This window comes from Cololabis saira, chromosome 10 (assembly GCF_033807715.1).
Source record: "Cololabis saira isolate AMF1-May2022 chromosome 10, fColSai1.1, whole genome shotgun sequence".
Taxonomy (NCBI): domain Eukaryota; kingdom Metazoa; phylum Chordata; class Actinopteri; order Beloniformes; family Belonidae; genus Cololabis; species Cololabis saira.
The window spans coordinates 7,959,486-7,975,208 of record NC_084596.1 but is presented as its reverse complement, the minus strand read 5'-3'; the positions used below and the strand labels follow the sequence as shown (position 1 = coordinate 7,975,208).

General features: G+C 43.2%; 1 protein-coding gene across 1 annotated transcript; it reads left to right on the top strand.

The window, feature by feature from the left end:
- The first annotated feature begins 6,064 nt into the window (after positions 1–6,064).
- On the top strand, positions 6,065–15,326 carry LOC133452370 (transcriptional regulator Myc-like). The gene is made up of 3 exons (XM_061731638.1): positions 6,065–6,205; positions 11,954–12,530; positions 14,582–15,326. Exons 2-3 carry the CDS (start codon positions 11,963–11,965, stop codon positions 15,103–15,105), a joined length of 1,092 nt encoding a protein of 363 aa, XP_061587622.1. The 5' UTR covers positions 6,065–6,205; positions 11,954–11,962; the 3' UTR covers positions 15,106–15,326.
- The last annotated feature ends 397 nt before the right edge of the window (positions 15,327–15,723 follow it).

Genomic DNA, 15,723 nt, shown 5'->3' with positions numbered 1-15,723 from the left:
GCCGTACCCTACGCCGTACCCTACGCCGTAGGCTCTGCGTCGATTTAACGCGGACCCAAACTCCGGAGCCGGCAGACAGAAATCTCGAAATTTCGGAACAAATTTCTTAACAGGCGTAGCTACAACTGTTAGATTTCATCTATTAAACCAACATCTTCCTAAATGATTTATTTCAGCCAGCGTAATTCTCAACAGAGCTGCAGGTTTCTCCCCCGGGACGACGGCGCTGGGTTGACCCAGCGGACACGTCTGTTCTGGCCATGAGTGCGAGGGCCCGTTCATCGCTGCCATTAATCTGTTTGTTTATTAGTGATTCTTGAAAATTCGCCCAAAACAGGTCTCACCATTAAAAAGGCTTATTCTGCTTGAAATTAAGCACATTTTCATATAAAACATGAATCATATTTATAATCAGATGTTTTTTCATACTTAAATGAAAGGGGTTTATTGGTATATTTTTAATTTTAATAGTTTTATGACATTATCCGTGCCCATGGCCTTTGAAATCAGCTGTCCCCCGATGGGACCTCGTCATTTCAATTTGATTAAAAAAACTTAAATTAATTCTAAAATGTAATAATGACCTTACCAGATTGAAGAGTTTATTGTTATATGTATGAAAAAATACAAAAAGTGCATTTTGAAAAATAAAAACTATAATTTTTTGGTAGTTGAAAATGTGTCCCCCACCTCCTGTCACTACCGTCAGATTTTTTGTAAAATCAATAAAATCAGGGAAGTACAAGATCCACTATATTCCTGAGGACCCCCATTGGAAATCTTCACTTCTTCAGCATGGTAGAAGATCACTCAAGCTCCTGTAAGTTTGCCATTTTCTCTAAAACCTGTACATATTATTTCAAACTGCTACCGTCACAACCATAACATGTCACCACCGTATCTTTTGTGTATATAAAATAAAATAAAATGATAACATAAATGTTTAATATTTAAGAAGAGGTCTGTGGTAGCTAGCAACAGAGTGAAAACAAGATGGCTAATGTGGACAAGCTCTGCATAGCATGAAAAAGAGTAGATTTTTGTCACTACCGTCAGATGTCACTACCGTCAGACTTTCTGTCTGACAGTGGTGACGTACAGTCTGACGGTGGTGACAATAACCTCCAAATGGTCCCTAAGAAAGGATTCAATATAGTTTTTGACCACAATTAGTGCAATTATAGTTTTTGGTTTTTAATTTATTTTTATTTTATCTGTTTTTGTTTATGAGAATAGCAACATTTCATCTTTATACAGGGATAAACTGAATGGTATTGAGGACGTATATCTTCGGCCTATCGCCCAATCCCTTGGGGTGAGGTGTGCCTTCCCTGTCACATTTCACTGGTCTGAAGCTTCCAATGCTCAACCTACACACTGGGATGTACTGCACTAAAGGAGAGAAGGCAGCATTTTGCACAGTATCAGAATCCAAGCGACAGGATGCTGCTGCCATTTGGAGTCACATGGAACCAATCCTAAGAGACATTCATTTGAAGTTCCCGAAAGTTGATACTGATCATGAAATCAGTGACCTCGGCTTGGGTGATGGATGAGCACGCCCCAGAGTCCCCACTCTCTGCTTCCTCAGTGGAAGACATGTCAGTCGGGTTGAGGAGATCCTCGAAGTATTCCTTCCACCGTCCGACGATGTCCCCAGTCGAGGTCAACAGCTCCCCACCAGCACCATAAATGGTGCCGGCAGAGTACTGCTTCCCCCTTCTGAGGCGCCGAACGGTCCTCCAGAATTTCCTCGAGGCCGACCGAAAGTCTTCCTCCATGGCCTCCCCGAACTCCTCCCAGACCCGGGTTTTTGCCTCCAGGACTGCCCGAGCCGCGGCTCGCTTGGCCTGCCGGTACCCATCTACTGCGTCAGGAGTCCCACCGGCCAACATAGCCCGGTAGGACTCCTTCAGTCTGACGGCATCCTGTACTTCCGGTGTCCACCACCGGATTCTAGGATTGCCGCCACGACAGGCACCGGAGACCTTGCGTCCACAACTTCGAGCCGCCGCGTCGACAATGGAGGCAGAGAACATGGTCCACTCGGACTCGATGTCCCCCGCCTCCCCCGGGATCCGAGAGAAGCTCTCTCGGAGGTGGGAGTTGAAGATGTCCCTGACAGAGGGGTCGGCCAGACGTTCCCAACAGACCCTCACAATCCGTTTGGGTCTGCCCGGTCTGTCCAACCTCCTCCTCCGCCAGCGCATCCAACTCACCACCAGGTGGTGATCAGTTGACAGCTCAGCCCCTCTCTTCACCCGAGTGTCCAAGACATGCGGCCGAAGGTCAGATGAAACGACAACAAAGTCGATCATTGACCTCCGGCCTAGGGTGTCCTGGTGCCACGCGCACTGATGGACACCCTTATGCTTGAACATGGTGTTCGTGATGGACAAACTGTCACTCGCACAGAAGTCCAACAACAAAACACCGCTCGGGTTCAGATCGGGGAGGCCGTTCCTCCCAATCACGCCTCTCCAGGTATCACAAGCCCCTTTCACACAGCCAGTTCGAGGCGGGAACGTTGCGCCTTTAAGCCGCCTCGCTGTTCTGTGTGAAAGTCACGGAGGCGGAATGGGGGGGCCAAGTGGCCCCACCAATAAGCCGGCAGCGGAGGTAGTCACAGAGCCGTCACAGAGACGAAACGGGGTCTGTGTGAATGACACAGCCGGCATGCCGCTGACATGACGGTCGGACTGACGCTGTCGTCACGCCTCTGATTGCGGAACGCCGGCATGCTGTGTGAATTTACAGACGGGAGCGGCGTTATGCCGGCGTTGTATGGTTCTGTGTGAACCAACAAAGGCGGCGTATTGGCAGGACTTCTTTACACCAATATTGCGGAATCTCTGTGTGAAAGGGGCTACTGTCATTGCCCATGTGAGCGTTGAAGTCCCCCAGTAGAACAATGGAGTCCCCAGTTGGAGCACTATCCAGTACTCCTCCCAGGGACTCCAAGAAGGCCGGGGACTCCGCACTGCTGTTCGGCCCGTAGGCACAAACAACAGTGAGAGACCTTTTCCCGACCCGAAGGCGCAGGGAAGCGACCCTCTCGTTCACCGGGGTGAACTCCAACACATGGCGGCTGAGCTGGGGGGCTATAACCAAGCCCACACCAGCCCGCCGCCTCTCACCCTGGGCAACTCCAGAGTGAGTGTTGGTTTATATTTTGGAATTATATGTGGTAATGAGGTCACTTGTCACTACCGTCAGATTTGTGTCACCACCGTCAGGTCTTATGTCTCCACCGTCAGAGGGACTTTTATTTGTTTTAAATACATATGTTTGTAATTTGTTACTTTAGTGCTCCTGGGTTATTGAAATACCATTCTATTTCAGTAGGGAAAAGTAATTTTAGGTTAAAAAAAAGCCTTTTTGACATGTTTAGGTGAAAGATGAACGTTGTATTATGTAAGATCCTATGGAGCAGGACACTTGAAACAGTATAAAAAGTAAAGAAAAGTGAATATTTACCATTTAACACAATTGATGTGTACCTATAATGCAAGGCATTGGGTTAAAAGTTCTTAATTGGTATTGGACTAAATAAATAACAATAAATGAGCTTTTTATTATATCTGACGGTAGTGACGAATGTTACAAAGTGACTGCAAAAAAGTCTATTTTATGAAAAAAGTAAAAATTGGGGAGCTGGCCCCGGTACATTGCTGAACAGCCAAGACATTGGTCTATAATGATATTACTTCAAAGTTTGTAATCAAAACTTTGTTTTCAAAAAAAAAAAAAAAACCTGTTTTAGGCGATTTCTCAAGAATCATATTTATGTAAATTAATCAGATTCTACAGATGCTGCAAAAAGAACCTGTTTGAATGTTAAACATGCGTAGGTCCATCAGAATCCATAAAGTGGATCACTTTGTGCTTTATATTTACATATTTTGCCAAGACTTTTTTTATTTTTTATTTTGTCTGCATATATATATATATATATATATATATATATATATATATATATATATATATATTAATATATATATATCTTAATATATATATATATATATCTTAATATATATATATATATATATATATATATATATATATATATATATATATATATATATATATATATATATGGTTAATACCATGTTGGTAAAAACCTGAAGCATATATATATGCATTTTTAATATATAATATGTATCATATATATTTATTTTATATATATTTGTTTGTTTAAACGACATATTTTCTTTCTTTTCTTTTTCTTTGCAATATTTACCTTTTAATAAATATAATGAATATAATGGAAATACTGGCTGCACGCCATCAAATCTACCGACTAACAGAGTAAATATTGAACACGTCATCTACTCCTTAATGCCCCCACGTTTACAAATATAATACTTTTACTACTACTGTTTCTGTGGAACAGAGACGTAGTACTTCGTGTCACCACCAGATGGCAGCAGCGATCGGCGCAGAGACAGAGCATGAGGTGACGTTTCTTAAGAACGTTCATGTGACTCATGTTGTAACTGAAGCCTGAAACATGCACGGAAAATTAAAGAGATAAAAAATAAGCAGAGATACAGAAAAGGCAGATTTATGATCACGTGCCACTTTTGGCCTGGAGTCAAACTCAAATCAAACTTTTAAGAAAGAAAAAGAGTCATGCAAATGATTAATCCTTACGTCATTATTTATCTGACTCACTTTTTCAACGCTAAGTCACTATTTATTTCCTATATAAATATTTTAGTAATGATTTTTTTTCTGTATTTCTTATTTTTGACATTTTTCTTCAATTTTTCCCCCTTTAATAAATATTTATAACTGTAATATGTATAATATGTATTTATGTATGTATGTATGTATGTATGTATGTATGTATGTATGTATGTATGTATGTATGTATGTATGTATGTATGTATGTATGTATGTATGTATGTATGTATGTATGTATGTATGTATGTATGTATTTATGTATGTATGTATGTATGTATGTATGTATGTATGTATGTATGTATGTATGTATGTATGTATGTATGTATGTATGTATGTATGTATGTATGTATGTATGTATGTATGTATGTATGTATGTATGTATGCAAGCATGTATGCATGCATGCATGCATGCATGTATGTATGTATGTATGTATGTATGTATGTATGTATGTATGTATGTATGTATGTATGTATGTATGTATGTATGTATGTATGTATGTATGTATGTATGTATGTATGTATGTATGGGTATGGGTGTATGTGTATGTGTATGTATATATGTATATGTATGTGAATACGTGTGAACGTAGATATATATATAGATTCAGAGCAGATGGAGGTATGGTGTAAATAAGTTTATTTATATAAATATTTATATGGGCAGGCGTGTACAAATATATAGAAATACTATGTGTATGTATGTATGTATGTATAAGTAACTGTGTGAGTACAGTGTGTGAGTATAATTATAGTATAGTTAGTTATTATAAATACATGTTAATAAATGATTAGTGAATGGGGGTAGGATTAAATAAATTTACACTTCTTCCTACTCCTTTTCCCACATATAAATTAAGATATTAACTGTTAAAGTATTTTTTTTTTTTTGTTTGCTTTGTTTTGTTTTCTTATCTTCTCTTTAATTGTTGTCTTTTACACGTACAAAATAAAAATCAAATCAAATCAGATCAACCCTTTTATTACAACTATCTATTTCCAGTTTGTTTATCCGTTCATCAGCTTCTTTGTTAGTTGTTGTTGTTCCTTGAGCTCATCACTGGAGGAGAGGATTTCCCGGAACTTCCTTCGCATCATTTACAGTCAGACCACCCGACCACCCCCCCATCGCGCCGTTCCACATCCGCGGGGTTAAATAGTCCCCTCGTTTAACGGGGTTCGTTAATCCGTTTGAGGCCGAATTCCAGGGAACGACACGTTTCCAGGAGGGAACCCCGCTGCGGGTGTTTTTGACCCGGCTGAGAAGGCAGCGGGACGGGGGTTGGGGTTGCTACGCAGATTCCCTGCTGCGGGGAACCGTGACGTGGCGGATGGAGACGAGCGTCGGCCTATTTAAAGCGGCGCGGCGCCGCTGGATGCGCGAGTTGCGGAGACGCGCAGATCTGGGACGCTCATCGATCATTATCGATTATCGACCCACGGACACTGATTTCTGCCTGAACACTGAACCTGAACCCGTTTGGAATTTACTCCGATTTGATCACTTTTCATCAAGTTGAAGGTAAGTTTGGACCGTTTTTACACTGCGGGACAGGTTTATTATTTATTGATTATTGGATCGATCCCCATTAGCTGCCGCCTTGGCGACCACTAATCTTCCTGTGGTATATCAAATATTACATGAATGATAACAGCTAAGACATGAATAAAGGTAAACGTGGGTCAGGGTTATAGGCAAGGCAAATGTATTTACATATATTTATATATATATATATATATATATATATATATATATATATATATATAATGGATATAATAATAGCACAATTCAACACAAGGTAATTCAAAGTGCTTTACATTGACATTAAAAGCGGCAAGACATAATTAAACAGTAAATAAAAAAATAAGAATAAGATGAAAAGAAAAGAGGTAAAATAATATAGGTAAACATGGGTTAGTTAGAGGTAAATATGGGTTAGTTAGAGGTAAACATGGGTTAGTTAGAGGTAAACATGGGTTAGTTAGACGTAAACATGTGTTAGTTAGAGGTAAACATGGGTTAGTTAGAGGTAAACATGGGTTAGTTAGAGGTAAACATGGGTTAGTTAGACGTAAACATGTGTTAGTTAGAGGTAAACATGGGTTAGTTAGAGGTAAACATGGGTTAGTTAGAGTTAAACATGGGTTAGTTAGAGGTAAACGTGGGTTATGTAGAGGTAAACATGGGTTAGTTAGAGGTAAACATGGGTTAGTTAGACGTAAACATGGGTTAGTTAGAGGTAAACATGTGTTAGTTAGAGGTAAACATGGGCTAGTTAGAGGTAAACATGGGTTAGGGTTAGAGGTAAACATGGGTTAGTTAGAGGTAAACATGGGTTAGTTAGAGGTAAACATGGGTTAGGGTTAGAGGTAAACATGAGTTAGGGTTAGAGGTAAACATGGGTTAGTTAGAGGTAAACATGGGTTAGTTAGAGGTAAACATGGGTTAGGGTTAGAGGTAAACATGAGTTAGGGTTAGAGGTAAACATGGGTTAGGGTTAGAGGTAAACATGGGTTAGTTAGAGGTAAACATGGGTTAGTTAGAGGTAAACATGGGTTAGGGTTAGAGGTAAACATGGGTTAGTTAGAGGTAAACATGGGTTAGTTAGAGGTAAACATGGGTTAGTTAGAGGTAAACATGGGTTAGGGTTAGAGGTAAACATGAGTTAGGGTTAGAGGTAAACATGGGTTAGGGTTAGAGGTAAACATGGGTTAGTTAGAGGTAAACATGGGTTAGTTAGAGGTAAACATGGGTTAGGGTTAGAGGTAAACATGGGTTAGTTAGAGGTAAACATGGGTTAGTTAGAGGTAAACATGAGTTAGGGTTAGAGGTAAACATGGGTTAGTTAGAGGTAAACATGGGTTAGTTAGAGGTAAACATGGGTTAGGGTTAGAGGTAAACATGGGTTAGTTAGAGGTAAACATGGGTTAGTTAGAGGTAAACATGAGTTAGGGTTAGAGGTAAACATGGGTTAGTTAGAGGTAAACATGGGTTAGGGTTAGAGGTAAACATGGGTTAGTTAGAGGTAAACATGGGTTAGAGTTAGAGGTAAACATGGGTTAGTTAGAGGTAAACATGAGTTAGGGTTAGAGGTAAACATGGGTTAGTTAGAGGTAAACATGGGTTAGTTAGAGGTAAACATGGGTTAGTTAGAGGTAAACATGGGTTAGTGTTAGAGGTAACATGGGTTAGTTAGAGGTAAACATGGGTTAGTTAGAGGTAAACATGTGTTAGTTAGAGGTAAACATGGGCTAGTTAGAGGTAAACATGGGCTAGTTAGAGGTAAACATGGGTTAGGGTTAGAGGTAAACATGGGTTAGTTAGAGGTAAACATGGGTTAGTTAGAGGTAAACATGGGTTAGGGTTAGAGGTAAACATGAGTTAGGGTTAGAGGTAAACATGGGTTAGTTAGAGGTAAACATGGGTTAGTTAGAGGTAAACATGGGTTAGGGTTAGAGGTAAACATGAGTTAGGGTTAGAGGTAAACATGGGTTAGGGTTAGAGGTAAACATGGGTTAGTTAGAGGTAAACATGGGTTAGTTAGAGGTAAACATGAGTTAGGGTTAGAGGTAAACATGAGTTAGGGTTAGAGGTAAACATGGGTTAGTTAGAGGTAAACATGGGTTAGGGTTAGAGGTAAACATGAGTTAGGGTTAGAGGTAAACATGAGTTAGGGTTAGAGGTAAACATGGGTTAGTTAGAGGTAAACATGGGTTAGGGTTAGAGGTAAACATGGGTTAGGGTTAGAGGTAAACATGGGTTAGTTAGAGGTAAACATGGGTTAGTTAGAGGTAAACATGAGTTAGGGTTAGAGGTAAACATGGGTTAGTTAGAGGTAAACATGGGTTAGTTAGAGGTAAACATGGGTTAGGGTTAGAGGTAAACATGGGTTAGTTAGAGGTAAACATGGGTTAGTTAGAGGTAAACATGAGTTAGGGTTAGAGGTAAACATGGGTTAGTTAGAGGTAAACATGGGTTAGGGTTAGAGGTAAACATGGGTTAGTTAGAGGTAAACATGGGTTAGAGTTAGAGGTAAACATGGGTTAGTTAGAGGTAAACATGAGTTAGGGTTAGAGGTAAACATGGGTTAGTTAGAGGTAAACATGGGTTAGTTAGAGGTAAACATGGGTTAGTTAGAGGTAAACATGGGTTAGGGTTAGAGGTACATGGGTTAGGGTTAGAGGTAAACATGGGTTAGTTAGAGGTAAACATGGGTTAGTTAGAGGTAAACATGGGTTAGGGTTAGAGGTAAACATGGGTTAGTTAGAGGTAAACATGGGTTAGTTAGAGGTAAACATGGGTTAGTTAGAGGTAAACATGGGCTAGTTAGAGGTAAACATGAGTTAGGGTTAGAGGTAAACATGGGTTAGTTAGAGGTAAACATGGGTTAGTTAGAGGTAAACATGGGTTAGGGTTAGAGGTAAACATGAGTTAGGGTTAGAGGTAAACATGGGTTACGGTTAGAGGTAAACATGGGTTAGTTAGAGGTAAACATGGGTTAGTTAGAGGTAAACATGGGTTAGGGTTAGAGGTAAACATGGGTTAGTTAGAGGTAAACATGGGTTAGTTAGAGGTAAACATGAGTTAGGGTTAGAGGTAAACATGGGTTAGTTAGAGGTAAACATGGGTTAGGGTTAGAGGTAAACATGGGTTAGTTAGAGGTAAACATGGGTTAGAGTTAGAGGTAAACATGGGTTAGTTAGAGGTAAACATGAGTTAGGGTTAGAGGTAAACATGGGTTAGTTAGAGGTAAACATGGGTTAGTTAGAGGTAAACATGGGTTAGTTAGAGGTAAACATGGGTTAGGGTTAGAGGTAAACATGGGTTAGTTAGAGGTAAACATGGGTTAGGGTTAGAGGTAAACATGGGTTAGTTAGAGGTAAACATGGGTTAGAGTTAGAGGTAAACATGGGTTAGGGTTAGAGGTAAACATGGGTTAGTTAGAGGTAAACATGGGTTAGTTAGAGGTAAACATGGGTTAGGGTTAGAGGTAAACATGGGTTAGGGTTAGAGGTAAACATGGGTTAGTTAGAGGTAAACATGGGTTAGTTAGAGGTAAACATGGGTTAGGGTTAGAGGTAAACATGGGTTAGTTAGAGGTAAACATGGGTTAGGGTTAGAGGTAAACATGGGTTAGGGTTAGAGGTAAACATGGGTTAGTTAGAGGTAAACATGGGTTAGTTAGAGGTAAACATGGGTTAGGGTTAGAGGTAAACATGGGTTAGTTAGAGGTAAACATGGGTTAGTTAGAGGTAAACATGGGTTAGAGTTAGAGGTAAACATGGGTTAGTTAGAGGTAAACATGGGTTAGAGTTAGAGGTAAACATGGGTTAGTTAGAGGTAAACATGGGTTAGTTAGAGGTAAATATGGGTTAGTTAGAGGTAAACATGGGTTAGTTAGAGTTAAACATGGGTTAGTTCGAGGTAAACATGGGTTAGTTCGAGGTAAACATGGGTTAGTTAGAGGTAAACATGGGTTAGTTAGAGGTAAACATGGGTTAGTTAGAGGTAAACATGGGTTAGGGTTAGAGGTAAACATGGGTTAGGGTTAGAGGTAAACATGGGTTAGTTAGAGGTAAACATGGGTTAGTTAGAGGTAAACATGGGTTAGGGTTAGAGGTAAACATGGGTTAGAGTTAGAGGTAAACATGGGTTAGGGTTAGAGGTAAACATGGGTTAGAGTTAGAGGTAAACATGGGTTAGTTAGAGGTAAACATGAGTAAGGGTTAGAGGTAAACATGGGTTAGTTAGAGGTAAACATGGGTTAGTTAGAGGTAAACATGGGTTAGTTAGAGGTAAACATGGGTTAGGGTTAGAGGTAAACATGGGTTAGTTAGAGGTAAACATGGGTTAGTTAGAGGTAAACATGGGTTAGGGTTAGAGGTAAACATGGGTTAGTTAGAGGTAAACATGGGTTAGAGTTAGAGGTAAACATGGGTTAGTTAGAGGTAAACATGGGTTAGGGTTAGAGGTAAACATGGGTTAGTTAGAGGTAAACATGGGTTAGGGTTAGAGGTAAACATGGGTTAGTTAGAGGTAAACATGGGTTAGTTAGAGGTAAACATGGGTTAGTTAGAGGTAAACATGGGTTAGTTAGAGGTAAACATGGGTTAGAGTTAGAGGTAAACATGGGTTAGTTAGAGGTAAACATGGGTTAGAGTTAGAGGTAAATATGGGTTAGTTAGAGGTAAACATGAGTTAGGGTTAGAGGTAAACATGGGTTAGGGTTAGAGGTAAACATGGGTTAGTTAGAGGTAAACATGGGTTAGTTAGAGGTAAACATGGGTTAGTTAGAGGTAAACATGGGTTAGGGTTAGAGGTAAACATGGGTTAGTTAGAGGTAAATATGGGTTAGTTAGAGGTAAACATGGTTTAGGGTTAGAGGTAAACATGGGTTAGTTAGAGGTAAACATGGGTTAGTTAGAGGTAAACATGGGTTAGTTAGAGGTAAATATGGGTTAGTTAGAGGTAAACATGGTTTAGGGTTAGAGGTAAACATGGGTTAGTTAGAGGTAAACATGGGTTAGGGTTAGAGGTAACATGGGTTAGTTAGAGGTAAACATGGGTTAGTTAGAGGTAAATATGGGTTAGTTAGAGGTAAATATGGGTTAGGGTTAGAGGTAACATGGGTTAGTTAGAGGTAAACATGGGTTAGGGTTAGAGGTAAACATGGGTTAGTTAGAGGTAAACATGGGTTAGTTAGAGGTAAATATGGGTTAGTTAGAGGTAAATATGGGTTAGGGTTAGAGGTAACATGGGTTAGTTAGAGGTAAACATGGGTTAGGGTTAGAGGTAACATGGGTTAGTTAGAGGTAAACATGGGTTAGGGTTAGAGGTAAACATGGGTTGGTTAGAGGTAAACATGGGTTAGTTAGAGGTAAACATGGGTTAGGGTTAGAGGTAAACATGGGTTAGTTAGAGGTAAACATGGGTTAGTTAGAGGTAAACATGAGTTAGGGTTAGAGGTAAACATGGGTTAGGGTTAGAGGTAAACATGGGTTAGTTAGAGGTAAACATGGGTTAGTTAGAGGTAAACATGGGTTAGTTAGAGGTAAACATGGGTTAGTTAGAGCTATACATGGGTTAGTTAGAGGTAAACATGGGTTAGTTAGAGGTAAACATGGGTTAGGTGTTTCTGTAATAAAGGTCCATAAAAACTTAAATGTAATGAACTCATCCCGGAGCCGTCGCCGTGGCGACTGATTTAGTTCTCACTGCCGGGCGACGCCCCTAAAAGCCGGGTGTTAACCGCTGCTCTGCCCCTCCCAGGCCGCCGCCATGCCGCCGGTGTTGACCTCGGACTACGACTACGACACGTTCCGGCCCTGCTTCCTCCCCGACCCGCCACCCCGCTGCCAGCTGCTCCCGGGGCCGGGGGAGGACATCTGGAAGAAGTTCGAGCTGCTGCCCACGCCCCCGCTGTCCCCCAGCCGGGCGCCGTTTCCGCCCGACGCCGCGCTGCCGGCCGCCGCGCTGCCGGCCGCCGCCCACCTGGAGGCGGTCTCGGAGCTGCTGGACGAGGACTGCGGCTCCACCTCCTTCCTGCAGTCCTTCATCATCCAGGACTGCATGTGGAGCAGCAGCTTTGCCGCTGCCACCAAGCTGGAGAGAGCGGTGTCTGAACGGCTAGCGTCGCTGCGGGCACGCCATGACTCCGCCCCCAGCGCCGGGGGCGAGGCGGGCGGCCGCCAGGTCAACGCCGAGTACCTGCAGGACCTCCACCCTGCAGCGGCGCACTGCGTTGACCCCTCGGCGGTGTTCCCGCCCACCTCCGCCGGCGGAGGTGGAGCCTCCGTGAAAACGGAGCTGAATCTGGAGTCACCGCCGCTCAGCAGCAGTGAATCAGGTGAGACCGTGTTCTGACCCGGTTGGTTCTGAAGCGTCTAGAGCAGTGACTCTTTGCCCGGTGTCATGCGGCTCTTGTGACTTTATTTGATAGGTGCAGTTAAAAGACAGACACGTAGGAAGTGAGGGCAAAATATGCCGTGACTGGAATCAAAACCGCGTCGCTGTACAGGGGAAGGTTTACATAAGTGTCCTGTTCAACCCGTTGATCCATACGCGCACGCGCTCGTGTTGAAAAAATCCACACTCAAAATGGCAGGGGAAAAATGCAAGTCATCAGGACAGGCCGTGTTATACGCTCATTATATAACAGCTGAGGGGCGTTCTCCGGCCCGACGCGAAGTGATGTATTGCTTTTATAAAACGGTTACCAATAATTTAAATATGAAAAAGGAATACATAATCTATTTTATGTAGTTTTTAATTAATCAGAAATACATATTATCCAGTAAAACTGGATAATTCCCCACTGTGGAAAAAAATAGTCCCATCTCTCCAGATGTCAGCTCCGCATGTCGTCTTTTGCTCTCCTTTTTTTTTAGGAGAAAGTCACTGTTCAATGCACTCTACCATATCTGTTGAGTCTATAAAATATAAACTTTAACACCAGCTGCTTTTTGCTACCTGCTGTAACCGTCAAAAAATATGTAACAGTTGGTTGTTGTCATGGATACATTGTTGCTTCCCTGACGCGGAATGATATGCTGTGATAAGGCTGTAGAATAGAAGCCGTGGTATATGCTCATTATACCACAGTTAACAATCAATCAGATTGCAGGATTTCACCTTTCCGTTTTATAAAAGGTATTTTTATGTCTCAGAGAGAGGGAGTGAGGGATGGGGCAGTTGATGTGAGCATGTGGACGATGTGGCTCTTTGCAGTAACACAGTAACCAATTGTGGCTCTTAAGCCTGAATTCTGGTTCCGTGTTAAACCTACGGCGTAGGGTGCGCGGCTACGTGGGAGGCTCTCCGTAGGCTCCGCCATAGCCTGACGTGCAACTCCCAAAAAATGTAACTACGCGTTGAGGCGACGCAGACCCAACGCAGACCGAGAGGGCTGTGATTGGTTCGCTTGGTAGCAACGCATTTCCGGTTCTGGTTCGTGAAGCAGTAGTGAACTTTCAGGGCTCTTTTCTTCGTGTGTGTGATTTTTTTTGGGGGGGGGGACAATAGGCACAATAGTTGTCCTTATCTCTTTGATTCACTGTGACCGGAAAGGCCGGAAGCTAAACAAAGTATCAACTAGCGCTCTGGGGCGTACTGCACCGCAGCGAAATGGAGTGACGGAGAAGTCCGAAGGGTTCACGATGGCGTCACGGCAACGGCGTATGCTCTGCGTTGGTGTAATGCAGAACCATAATTCAGGCTTGACTTGTTGGCCACCCCTGCTAGAGCGGCTCGGTTCCTCCGGAGGGTCCCCCCCCTCCAGAACCGGGCCTGGCGGCTAGGAATGGGCGATATTTTACCGTTCACGATATACCATAAAAAAAAACGATAAATTCCCGTTCATGACGTTTTTGTGTAAAGCCTGATTTATGGTTCTGCGTTAAATCGACGCACAACGTACGTGAAGGAAGGAAGGAAGGAAGGAAGGAAGGAAGGAAGGAAGGAAGGAAGGAAGGAAGGAAGGAAGGAAGGAAGGAAGGAAGGAAGGAAGGAAGGAAGGAAGGAAGGAAGGAAGGAAGGAAGGAAGGATAAATTCCCGTTGATGAGGTTTTTGTGTAACAAACATGACGGATCTGAGTCATTACAGTTTTGCAGTACAGGTGTACTAATTTAATTGGTTTTTATCAATTCAATTTAATTGGTGTAGTTTAGTATCATTTAGTATCTTTTAGAGCAGTGATTTGGCTCCAAAGACTGAATGTGGTGATAGATTTCTAGTTAAAAATGTGGAGTTGAATTGGTATTTTTTTTATCGTCATATTTATCGTTATCGGGATAAATGCCAGAAATGATCGCGATACATTTTTTAGTCCATACCGCCCATCCCTACTGGCGGCGTGATGCGAGGTAACGAGGCTGATTGATTTCCTTCCGTTTCCCCAGAAGAAGAAGACGAGGAGGAGGAGGAGGAGGAGGAGGATGATGAGGTGGATGTGGTGACGGTGGACGGGCTAAGGACGCCGCGCCGCGCCGGCCCCTTCCCCATGGTCCTCAAGCGCCCCCCCCATGTGGACGTCCACCAGCACAACTACGCCGCCCAGCAGCCCGCCGTGAAGCGGGTGAAGGCGGAGGCCCCGGCGGCGAGGCCGTGCGGCGGTGGCGGTGGCGGCGGACGGCGCTGCGGGAGTCCGCGCTCGGACGACTCGGACAGCGACAGGCGCCGGACCCACAACGTCCTGGAGCGGCAGCGTCGGGACGAGCTGAAGAGGAGCTTCGAGGCGCTGAGGGAGGAGATCCCCGCCGTGGCGGGCGACCGCAAGGCGGCCAAGGTGGCGATCCTCAGGACGGCCGCCGAGCTGATCAGGGCCATGCGGGCGGAGGAGCGGAGGCTGCAGGCGGCGGGGGACGGGCTGAGGGGGAGGAGCCGGGCGCTGAGGCGCCGGCTGCAGCAGCTCGGGACGCGCTGACAGCGTCCTCACCGCGTCGGCGCAGCTGGACTGGGACCGGCGACCTTTGACCCTGTTTAATTTAAGACATTTCTACTCGTTGCTGCTCGTCTCTGAACGTTTGACTTTTCAGTTTTGAAAAACTTTATTTTTATATATTTTATCATTCACACCAGAGGAAGTACATGCTGCAAACACGTCAAAATAAAAGCCCCTCCTCTGTTGGAGGTTCTGCTACGTTACCGTGGTTACCGAGTGTTTTTCTTCAAATCAGAGCTGCTTTTGCTCTGAAACCAGAACCAGAACCTGGATGGATGGATGATGGATGGATGGATGATGGATGGATGGATGATGGATGGATGGATGATGGATGGATGGATGATGGATGGATGGATGATGGATGGATGGATGGATGGATGGATGGATGGATGGATGGATGGATGGATGGATGGATGGATGGATGGATGGATGGATGGATAGAAGAAAAGATGGATGGATGGATGGATGGAAGAAAGGATGGATGGATGGATGGATGATGGATGGATGGATGGATGATGGATGGATGGATGGATGATGGATGGATGGATGGATGGATGGATGGATGGATGGATGGATGGATGATGGATGGATGGATGATGG

What these genes read in the sequence shown, in the direction of transcription:
- LOC133452370 (XM_061731638.1), top strand. Translation starts at nt 11,963, where the DNA reads ATGCCGCCGGTGTTGACCTCGGACTACGACTACGACACGTTCCGGCCC. An exon ending in GCTCAGCAGCAGTGAATCAG is followed by an intron (nt 12,531 to 14,581) that starts GTGAGACCGTGT and finishes CCGTTTCCCCAG; the next exon opens with AAGAAGAAGACGAGGAGGAG.